Raw genomic sequence first — 12,057 nt, 5'->3', positions numbered from 1 at the left:
CCCTACAAGTGTCTGATACAGTCCAGTGCGTGTGGGACCCCAGAGAAGTCAGGAATGTTCCAGCTTGCCTCAAGTTCACCGGAGACACAGGGAAGGAGAGTGGTGTGGGGATTACAGGAAGTGGAGAAGAAAAGCTAGAGTAGCCGGCTGGAGGGCACAAGGTGCCCAGGCAGATCTGAGGGCCCCAAAGGTGAAGGTGGGCAAGTGTCACCTCACGCCAAGACTAAAAGATGAGCAGCTGGTTTACTTACCATGTGCTAAAAATTCCTGAAACCTCCAGGCAATGCAAGAGGGTCAAGCCTATACCTCTGGTCACTAACTAGCCACCCAGTAATAACTGGGCTAATAATTCTTTGCTACTATGTTAATAAGTGTTGAGTAAAAGGGATGATGACTTCCTTCATGAATTTTTCCTGTCCTTTTATTATGATTCAGAAGGACTTGTGTCAATACACAATAGACACTCCACAATTATCATTGGAAAAGCCAAAATTACAAGTAGGACAGACTTGTCTGCAGGCATTTTATTCCCCTGTTATGGCATTCATCCCCCTTAGTTCCTGATGTACGATATTCAGTAGTTATGGTGAATAAGTCATCTATTATATTCCTGCTACAGCAAATGTTATTCCTATTACAGCTTAAATGAGGAACTCAAGGATTTATTCATGAATTGCATATAGGATTTTCATTATATATGGTTAATATTCCTTGAGGTTTCATTTCTCTTTCATTCATGTGAAACTGCTTTCTTGCAGGAAATCTGAATTCTTAGTGCTAATCCCTTACCTCTCATTTCAGAAACTGCCTGCAAAAGCTGTTTATGATTTTAAAGCTCAGACATCGAAGTGAGTAAGATAAGTATGCATCATATGATTTAAGTTGGCTTTAAATACTTTAGTAATACAGTAAGAGATAAATATTACAATGGGATGTATTACAAACAAAGCCTAATTCCCCCTTCAGCAATTTTCTGTAATGAAATGGCTCCATCAGAATTACTTGGGATAGGGCTGATTTTATTTTCATTTTGAATTTAGTTGAGAAACACTTATTTTTCAATTACACTAACCATGTTAGATAGAGCACAGTAAGCATAAAAGCACAGGAAAAACAAAATTAGAATCTTTACTTCTAGAATTTTTGTGTCAAGAATGAAATGAAAATAAAGTGTTGGGGAGTAATGAACACTAACTGGAAGAATTTGATAACATCTCTATACAACTATACCAAAGAGAGTTTGTGGACTAAGACTAGAACTGTGTACAAAGATTCCGATAGTAGAATTTTCACATCTAAATGCTCAAAACTTAGAGATCCTGAACAAAGTTCTCTCCTGTGATCTTTTGATATTGGTGTTTTCATATTTCTGTGTTGCAGTATTTTTTTCTCCCTTTTTCCCTTAGGAACTCATTCATCAGATGGACATGTGGTTGAGGAAGGCTAGTACTAAGCATTTAAATAAGAAGGAGCCTTTCAGATCTGTCATGACCCATGTGCACAGACCTTACTTGAGAAACTTTGGTCTCCGTTGCAATTCAAGATGAACTAAATAAACTGTGAATTGGCATTAAGTTACACTGTGTTGTTGAGACTGAATATATATAATAACCAAAATGTATTATTCATAACAATATATATTGTATGAATTGAGACTAGAAACTGTCTCTGATATAACACATATAAAAAAGATGACTCAGAATTTGGGAACGCAGCTGAGATAGGGAATAAACTAAAAAGAAAATGCTGTTTAGAAATTAAGATGTTGAGCATGATTTAATCTGGTGTTAAAAATAAGTAATGTCTGCTTTGTCTCTGTGGCACTCTCATCCTTACTGTTCCCTGGACATGGCATGACAATTTCAAAGATGCATGTCCGTTTTATAAAATAATGATATAGAACACACAGAGTTCATTTCTTCTTGTGACAGTCAAGCAAAAGCCTCCTTAAATGTATGAGCCCTGAGGAATGGTAGGGCATGGAGCAGGAAGGGTGTCCTCCCTGGGGCTCACAGGTTTTGGGGGAAGCCTTAATAAAATACAGGCTTTGGGAAAAAGATGGTGTGCAATGCAGAGAAAGGTGTCACGAGTGCCGATTGTGTCCCTGGACTTTCTGTGCCCTTCACCCTCCTAAGGTCGCGTCCACACTGTGAATGCCTTGCAGGTGGCTCTCCCACACGCTGCCCGTGGGGGTGTAAAAGGCACAGCTGTTCTGAAGGGTTGTCCACACAAGCCCCACCTTTTAAAAGGGCTTCCTAAACCAACAGTCTAGCAGAATAAGCCTTCAGAGAAATAGACTACGCGATTCCCCATGGAAGCCCTCCCATAATTTGAGGATGGAAAAAAATGTTTCCCACATACCATAAATAAATTCATCTTGTTGCAGCTTCATCATGTTTCTCTTGTTCTGTTCTCCAAAGATGTAAAGAGCAGCTGTTTATCATCCCCAAGTGGTTACCTATTTGACACAAAAAATCAAGCTTATGGATGACTTGTGCAGCTTCAAAAGGTCACACAGCAGACAGCACTGTAGGGACCAGCCCCATTTTCGAGTGGTTTCAATTAATAGCTAGCTGTGAGAGCTTTCTGTGCCTGATATCTTATAAACAAGAAACAAATACATCTGTTTTAAATAAACATTTGTTTTAAAAGCTATTTTTCTTTGCCTAATACAAGAAACTTTAATTTAATAAACACAGCTAAGTAGCTCACCAAATGTAATTTTGCAATTGTTAAATAAGAAAAGGAGATAAAATGCCATTTTAAAGCTTGCCAATGACTACTATAAAAAAGAGTGGGAGGGAGAAAGCAAACATCAACATGGGACTCAGAAATTCCAGTTCTAAGATGAGAATGACACAATTTTGAAAGCTGTTAAGAATCTTTATCTAGAGGACTTCAAATTTTTAAACACAAGCCTTTATAAATAGGAAAGATGCCTTTTCATATTTAAAAACAGAATAATTAGTTGTCTCTAATTTACCTTTTTTTTAAAGCTAGGCTTCCTAGTCTCCTTTCCAGAAACAAAACATAGCTGGTACAAATAAACTTTTGGATTGTAAGCATTAAATGTTTTGTTTTTTGTTTTCTACATCAGGCACTTGCATAAAAGAGGGAAGTACTGTATTTGAATGTAAGGCTCTGTCAATCTTCTGTCTTTAGGGTTATGGAAAATTTAATGCACTTTCAATGTGAAGATTTTAGCACTTATAAATGTGTAATCTTTTAATGTGCAACCGTTTTTCAATTAATTCTTTTAATCAATGAGCAATTTTCTACATCTGATATAAACCTCTCCTATTATCTATTCTGCACAAATAAATGATCCAACTCAAGATTCTGAACTAAACAATACAGATTTGGGAGTGGGGAGGCAGATGTATAGGAAAGTGGAGAAAGATAGGAAATAACAATAAAGCACAATTTTGGAGGTGAAGTAGCAGACACAGTTACCTGGATGATGAAGCCAAGAAAATCTGATATAGTGAGAGGGAGAATTCAAGCATGAATTATTCAAAATGAGTAATGTATTTACAACTTAAATACCCAAATTTACCTACTGTTTTCTCAGAAACAGCCAAAATGAGAAAGCATAATTAGTGTCTGAGAAATATTTTTATTTTAAAAAAACAAAAGATAGAAGGAAAGCAACAAGCAATTGGTACATGTCTTTGAACTTAAAACATCTTTGAGCCTCACTGAAAAATAAAAGCATAAGATCTTTATTTACACAAAATTAATTCCTTACCAAAATATTCTACTTCAATAACAACCAACCAGCTTCAAGGACCCACAAATAACAAGTTTTCTGGTGTTGGCATTTCTGTGCTAAGGATAAATGATATTTATTTTCCCTATTGTAAACTTTAGCCTATCAAAAGGAGATAGAAAGACAGATGTAAGATACTAGCTAACTAGCTCAAGACAAAAAATCAATGCAGAACTAATCCATCATTATGCCAAGCTTTTCAACTCCTCCACTAAAAATTAATGACTAGCAAGCAATAGTCTATCCCTGACTTTAAATTTCATGTTAATCTACCTGTGATTTCTATCAAACATGATGTTTATACATGTTCTTTCCTAAATCATTTCTAAAGTTATAATAAGTGAATTCCAACAGTTTGCAAGAAAAATCCTTAGGCAACTGGGCTCAATGGATTATTAATATTCAAAGTATATTTCCCAGCCAAATACAGATCTAGTGAACACGTTGATCTTAAAAATAATCATTATACATCAAGAAAAAAAATCATTTAAACATCTCTCTTCCAGGGAGTTATCATTTAAGAAAGGAGATACTGTCTATATCCTCAGGAAAATTGATCAAAATTGGTATGAGGGTGAGCACCGTGGGAGAGTGGGCATTTTTCCAATCTCCTACGTAGAGGTAAGCCCCTCCCCTTCCCTCTGACATGGCTGTTGTTTCCAGAGTCATCATGGGCCAAGAGTAAATAACTGTTTTCCTTCGCAGAAACTCGTACCTCCTGAAAAAGCGCAGCCTGCAAGACCACCTCCCCCAGCCCAACCTGGAGAAATCGGAGAAGCTATAGCCAAATACAATTTCAGTGCTGACACAAATGTGGAGCTATCGCTGAGAAAGGTAGCCTGGCTGTTTTCTTCATGGGTGCATTTGAAAGGCTGTATAAAATAGGTTATCTTTTTCTGTGGATATTTCTGTGTTTTCCCCATTTTCTACAAAGAATCCAGAAAGCTGCACTGAGTCACTGTCACCTAAGACCCTTGTAGCCTTCCAGATGAAGTTTCCTGTGGGGCACAAAGCTTCTCAGAGATACTTTAAAATACATATATGCACTGGATTTGTGATGGGAGGATATAGGCGATCCTGACAAAGGGGATTCTGTGCAAATATTGCCACTGTACACAGTTGAAAATGATTAAATGAACTATTTTCACTGTTCGCTAAGCAATCACATGCATCTGTTTGAAGTAACAGCATGTCTGCACACAACACGGACTACATAGTAATATGCAGCTTGGTTCTAGAACCTCTCATGCCTGCTGGTGAAATAGAACTTATAACTGCACCAACAGCCTAGCGACAGCAGTGAATTAGAGAGAAAATCAGTGTTATTTTAAGATTAGGGAGACTAACTTTTCTTCTGTATGTTCTGCTCAATGGTGGTGGGACAGGCTATATAAGCCATTCAGCATTTTGGCAAAAAGAAAATTTTCACCTTGAGTGCCACACGGAGGAGGTACTGTGCTGAAGTTCCAGCTGTGTGTCACCTCCACCACCCTATCAGGAGCAGCTGCCCAAACTTCCGTAGCACCTGCTCTATGCAGCTGCAGTGATTTGCTGTTTAACCACATCTTCCCTATTCATTTCTGGACCACATGTGGTTTTGAGTTAAAATTTAAACTGGGCTTTGTGGCATTGGCTTGATCACTAGCAGGAATAGTGATGGTAGAAAGTTCTATTATTGCAAAAGCCAGGGGCTCTATAAAAATACTTAATGACCCCTATGGCATGGCTACCAACCAATCAGAATGCATGGTGGTGCTGCTCTGTCCTGATGCAGACCAAGTGGATGCCAGCCCTGACTGCAGCGATGGATTTCTTTGTCCCATCCTCTTAGCTTAATTCTTGGTTACTGCTTAGCACTTGTAGATTAAAGAAGAGAAAACTGTGTGCCATTCAACTTCATCCCTTCTAGAGGGTGATTTCTACAACCCATTTCAGACACATCATCACAGAGAGCTGAGCTGTACGTTTCTGAAGCTCTTCCTACAAAAGAACATTCTATGAATCTGTCAGTGACAGGATGATACCATTGTCATTTAGATGTCGCCTGTTAAACCATTCTGCTTTTTGCAATAACATATACAAGTCATTTCACATGGTACCAGTATGAACATGTGTAAGCCTACTCACATTAACCAACCATCCTTAGGGAAGATTCTGCTAAGAATGGATGATTAATTTGCACATATGTTGATAATCTGTAATTTGGGAGGCAGCTCTGAGACTTTACTTGCATTCTCTTGACTAAAAAAAAAAAAAGTTAAGCAAAACTGGAGATAAAACTTTTCCAAATGGAAAACCTGTTTATCAGAAAACTGACGACTATATTTTGTATGTTATCACATCTCTACTTACGGTGCATTTTCTTAATATTCATTACAGGGAGATAGAGTTATTCTTCTTAAAAGAGTTGATCAAAATTGGTATGAAGGTAAAATCCCCGGAACCAACAGACAAGGCATCTTCCCTGTTTCCTATGTAGAAGTTGTCAAGAAGAATACAAGCAAAGGTGCTGAGGATTACCCAGACCCTCCAATACCCCCCAGTTACTCTAGTGATAGAATCCACAGCTCCAGTTCCAACAAGGTAAGAAGACCTTCTAGCATATCAGGATAATACATGGGAGCTTGGAATAAGATAATCAATACGTGATTTTAGGATTTTAGACTAGGACATTATACTGCAAAGCAGAAGAAATACATACTATGTTTCTAAGTGCCACATTAAGGCAATATCATTTAATTTTTCTTATGGGTGCTGGCATAAGGTTTAATGCTTGATTTTGATCATTTCATTTTCAAGTTAAAATACTGGAAGAAAAAACATTAGTATCATAAAATCCTATGTATGTCTGTACATACACATACACATACATATCTGCTTTTTGAAGCTCAGCTTTTTCTGAAGCATGTTTTTTTTCTAAACTTTGATTTGTAAATATGCTTTATGTGGATTATATGTATGTATGTGCATCTATAGATAGATAGATTTAAAAGTAGATTCCTCAAATGGTTTATTTCAACAACACATGGTAATTATGTTGAAATCCTATAAAAGTCTCAGGGTTTTATAATAAAGAAAGAGAGATGGAGTATAATTTTTTAATTGAGGTCTGTAGGTCAGTTTGTTTATTAGGTTGAAAGAAAGTGTCATTGGTTATTATAAGCAATTTTATTTTATTAGTGAATTTTATTAGTTTTAGGACAATTACAAGCCAGTTCTACCATCTCACTTGAGCTAGTAGCTCAAATTAATTATCTTTCTCAACAAGTATTCTGAAAGAGACTTTGCTCCCTAAACTCATTAATTAGAAAGGTTATTCTACTTTCTTTACTCACAATGTGAATTTTTTCTTAATTTTCTATTGAATTTTAATATATTATGTTCTTTTTATGGATGGTAGTTAGGGATTTTTCTCTTTTTCATTAACTTCCAAGTACAAAACTAAATTACCAAGGAACTATTTCCAAAATATATTATAAGTACTTCCAAATTTTTTTAAATGTTAAGTTGCATAGTTTATAAATTATTCTAATTGAGATCCAGGCTGAAACATGGAAAAATAAACTATCTAGAGCTAGCAAAATAATCAACATACCAGACCTTATTAAAATGTGGAGTCATTTCATGTTCCACTGTGAGATCATTACAAGATAGTATCCCCAGTGACCTAAACTACTCCTTGAAAATGAGTCTTAGAAGGATTTTACTTAAGTAAATGATCTAAGACTCTACTACCTTAAGAGAACCATTTTCTTTTAAAAGGGCTAGGCTGGGAATTTTATTTATTCTACTCCTCTTTGAAGACTGGGTTTTAGTTCCAGGGTATTTGACAGAGTATACTTTATCATTGGATAATGCAGTAATTTGTCACTATCCAATTTTGTTTGATTGGTGATAAAGTTTTACAGAATCCTCTTTAGTATATTTACTTCACTACCAGACCGTAGCACTTAAAGATTAACATCCTTACTTCAGTAGTTTCTACTAATAAAAAGAATCTTCACCCATATATGTCTTATTTAACATTCAGTCGTCTTAAAAGAACTACCAGATTTCCAAGTGACAGTACCTTCAAATGTAATTGTATAAGAAACAGGAAGCATCTGTCTACAAAGGATTATTGAAGAAATGCTTCCATAAGGTTCTAATAAATATTGGCAATATAATATTTTATTTAGATCATAACGCTTTCATCTTTGTTGTGAATGTGGTTTAAATGTATTTTCAGTTTCCTAAGTTTTTTCTTAGAATACCAGATATTACATTTTATAAACACAGAAGTATACACATTTCACTAATAACTAGTGTTTTATTCTCACTACTGGGAAAAAATATGTTAAACAGTTTATGTCCATAATTTGAAAAAAAAGGATTATAATGTACTTCTACACCATGACATCCAAAGTATACAAAATATATATCTTATTTTCTAACTGCTATTTGCAAATAGAGAAAGGACCTGATTAAGTGATTTATGAATCACTTTGACACACTCAAATCACACTTCTTGACATATTTTTTTTACTTTACGGGAGATTCAAAAGCAAGTTGATATTACATCTGATATTTCTGCTTTTAGTACAGTGGAATACAATTTCAATGCTTTTGGAAGAAAAGATAATTATATGCTTTTTGTTTTATAGGCATATTTTTGTGATATGGGGATCTTGGGATACTTAATTTGACTCACAGTAGAAGCAAGTCCACTGTAAAGCTGAGTCCTTTGAACCTTAGTGTGTGTACTGGGGACTCTGGTGGCCAGAGCACTGGAGGAGCAGCAGGCAGTCATGACAGTTACGGGATTTAAAGGTCTTTCTTTCTCATCCACATACTATCCATGTCCATGAGAGGAAGTGAAAGTGAAAAGTAATAATCTTGAATTATTATGTTTCACAGACTTTCCACATCTGTTACTGTGTTGTATAAGGAAAAGCATAAAATAGAACCCTAGCCAATAATGGGAACTTCCCTAGCCTATCAAATGAGACTTAGGTAATTTCTATCTTACTAAAAACTGAACATATAGTGGACTTGCGAAGAGTGTCTATCCAGTCATGGCCCACACGTTTAGGATCACTTTATATGGGCACTTAGCAGCCATTAGTCCTGAATCTTCTGTTAGGATGCTCACATGAGTTTTAGGACATTTTTGTCTCATTTCTCCCACCCCAGGGTGACATGACATCATTATTTCCTTTAAAAGAAAACAACATCAGCGAAATAAATTCCATTAATTCCCCATTCCTATTATAGGACACAGAATTAAAAATTAAGCGGGGGCCGCACTGTGCAGAGATGTACACGAAGGCCCTGGGACCACAGGACTGAGTACAGTCTCACCCGAACGGTCAGCTGGAAAGTGCACCCCCACAATCTCTCTTTAAGATTTCTTTTCTTTCCAAACCCAAATCATTCACCTGGAGAGAAGCAAGTACGATGTCATCCACAGCCTCTCTCAAGGCCTCCATATATGTAGCATGTAGTATTCTTTCTAGTCCAGCAATGATAGATAAATGTATTAGAATGTTACAAGGAAGCACTTCTAGAAGCACTTTTAATGAATTCACATTAAAATTTGGTTTTGTTCAATATAACCAAAATACAGCATGTAATATTAAGATACATAGGAGGATATTTTTATTTAAGGAGATTAAGCCTCATAAACTATACTTACACAGGTTTACATAAAATGTCAACCTTTGAGAAAGAATAGGGGCCTAGCAGAAGTTCACCTCCATTAACATCTCACGCTTCTGTTCTATGTAAATGTTTACTTCAGGTATTTTAAAACTTTCAAGTATTAAGATCAGTAATGTAAGTAATGTAAGTTCAGTTTTGCTCTGATCATGGGTTTCTGTTCATGAAAAATATTTTTCAGAACTTATTCATTTAGAAATGTGTTCATATATAATGATATAAAGTTATTTTGTGCCATATGTTACAATCACCTTGCAAACGTAACTGAGAAAATTATTAAGTTCAAAAGATTTGGCATTACTCCAGAAAGAAAGAACACTAAACAAAATCAGGGAATCAAAAATGGTTTGATTGTTGGTTTTCATTCTATGTTAATATTAGTTCAGAATCATTTACATTTATAGTACTAAATCAGTATCTAGAAACATAGTTTTAAAAAGGTAGTCTATTAAATCAACTTTCTTAAGGTTTCCCTGTCTACCATAATCTCTCATCAGTTTTATCATGTCATATAACATTTAATACCCCTTCCAAATACAAGCAGACTTTCATTTCTCAGAAAACTTTCTAATTAACAGGCTAATGACTTTATGTAAATTCAGCAAGAAATCTTCAAATCTAGACCATAGCATAAAATATTTTTTATATCCACCACCATCCTTTTCCTGTATTTCTCTGTCTCTGTTTTGATACATCTTTATTATTCTTGGTTTATCTTTTTAACTTCATCACCCTGCTCATTTCTAAGTTGGCTTCCAGTGAACCAGCCCCTCCTCCCATGCACAAAGCTTCACCTGGCCCAGATAAAGCAGCTCCACAGGGCCTCGCCCAGGGGTGGCTGTCCGCGACAGCCAAGTGTCCGCCGGCCAACACTTTGGTCCCACCACCACCTCCTTTTCTGGACAACTTCTTGGATGAATTAGAGAAGCTTAGTGCTTTAACATTAGCAGCTGACCCGGCCAAACCAAATATCCTGGAGGAGATCACCCTTGAAATTAAGGAGGAACCCTCTATTCTCCTCCCACTGCCTCCAGCCTCTGTACCTGCCAAACCACCTTCCTCTCTGCCACCTGGGCCCCACTACGGTGTGACCTCACCTGCAGTCCAGCCTTCTGAGACAATGCCACTTCAGGATCCCAGAAAGACAGCTCCAAAAAAGTTTGCAGATTTGACAAAAATGAGAAGGGGCTTTGCACACCTTGAAAAAGTACCTGAAGTCCTAGGTGATAAGCTTGTGGCCTCTACACACACTGATGTGGGTCCCTTGCCCCACAACCTCCCTGTGATTGGAGAGGAAGATGAGGAACTCTGTGAGGAGTTTGTGTCAGGCATCCGAAGAGGACCAGAATCTCAAAAACCAGATACCTCGTGGAATGGCCATGATGGCACAGAAGTGACACCATGCCTGCACATTGACGAGGAGGAAGAGGAGAGGAAACCTGACTGTTTAAAATACCTGGTAGCCTCCCCCACAGATGCTAGAGCCCCTACGGAAAACAGCACTGCAGCAAAAACCAGTAATGAGGTATTTTAATTTTGCCTAATTACTGAAGAACTAACCAATCTGACTACAGTCAGCCAGTGCAGTTAATCATATTAATAATAAACATCAATTTTGACATTGCCTTAAAAGAAACACAAGCACTGTATAATTCTGGGGTGGAGGGGAGTAGGAACACCAAATATTAATATGATGATGTAAATATATAATTACATTAATGATTTATGACTATAAATTCATATTTAAACAATCTTAATAGTTCATATAGTCTCCCTCATTTTCCAATAGCTAATAGTTGAGCTCTTACTAAGTGTTAGACACTATTTTAAGAACTCTACATCTTTACTTTTCAAAGCCCAAAGAAGTGAGTTATATTATTATCCTTACTGTAGAGATGAGGAAATTGATACACAGAGATTAGTCTAATTCCAGGATGAGAAAACTATACACCATACATTGATGTAATGGCAGTTTGAAAAAGAGAAACAAGGAAAACATAAGGAAGAAAAATAGTACTCCAATCTAAAGAGGTCATTTTCTTTCAGTCAGTGACCACTTAAGACGACTACTGCTTCATATTACACAGAACCCTGGGCAATGATTTTCATCAACCAAGAGGGAAAATACCCTAAATCTTTAGTTTGTAAACTTTCCTTTTTAAAACCTAAACCCAAACTTGACCTCTCAAATACTTAATCTGTGATTTAAAAAGCAAACGGGTTTACTGGCAAATATTGAAATTATGAAACAAAAGAATTGATTCATGCTATGTTACTAGGCAAGTCACCTTCAACCACGGATCCTCTATTTAAAAATCTTACAAAATGAAAATAATTTTTAAACCCCATAGTTTTCTATTAAGATCTTACCAATAAAAAACAGAGGCACTTGGCCCATACTGCAGGGTCATGAGGACCCTGAACACCCACAAACCTTGAGGTTAGGCTAGTTCCTCAACCAGAGGAGAAAATGTTACCTGAGCAAAGACCCCAGCCAGGCCATGCCTGCACTGGTGTAAACCCGCTACCTAGAAACAGGTCAGTCATACGGAAGTCAAAATTTTAAAGTGAATTATTTTAAAAAAACGAAT

General features: G+C 36.5%; 1 protein-coding gene and 1 long non-coding RNA gene across 21 annotated transcripts in view; one reads left to right on the top strand and one right to left on the bottom strand.

Annotated features, from left to right (window-relative positions):
- LOC130684419 (uncharacterized) overlaps positions 1-12,057 on the bottom strand; it is a 46,866-nt gene that overhangs the window by 4,886 nt on the left and 29,923 nt on the right. The window contains exon 2 of the long non-coding RNA XR_008998699.1: positions 2,362-2,458. This is a non-coding gene — a long non-coding RNA (uncharacterized LOC130684419). The remainder of the gene's footprint in view (positions 1-2,361; positions 2,459-12,057) is intronic.
- The window catches only part of SORBS2 (sorbin and SH3 domain containing 2), a 187,947-nt gene that overhangs the window by 158,945 nt on the left and 16,945 nt on the right, over positions 1-12,057 (top strand). For 10 of the 20 annotated variants that reach the window (XM_036894236.2, XM_036894234.2, XM_036894238.2 and 7 more), the window contains 5 exons: positions 802-848; positions 4,276-4,390; positions 4,475-4,603; positions 6,149-6,352; positions 10,215-10,991. In XM_036894236.2, the coding sequence (XP_036750131.2) occupies positions 802-848; positions 4,276-4,390; positions 4,475-4,603; positions 6,149-6,352; positions 10,215-10,991 (1,272 nt within the window). The remainder of the gene's footprint in view (positions 1-801; positions 849-4,275; positions 4,391-4,474; positions 4,604-6,148; positions 6,353-10,214; positions 10,992-12,057) is intronic. The other 10 variants (XM_036894270.2, XM_036894269.2, XM_057505097.1 and 7 more) reach the window with 1 other exon arrangement.

The sequence above is a fragment of the Manis pentadactyla genome, chromosome 7 (assembly GCF_030020395.1).
Source record: "Manis pentadactyla isolate mManPen7 chromosome 7, mManPen7.hap1, whole genome shotgun sequence".
Taxonomy (NCBI): domain Eukaryota; kingdom Metazoa; phylum Chordata; class Mammalia; order Pholidota; family Manidae; genus Manis; species Manis pentadactyla.
Note: the sequence above shows the minus strand (reverse complement) of the source record. Positions and strands in the feature narration are given on the sequence as shown.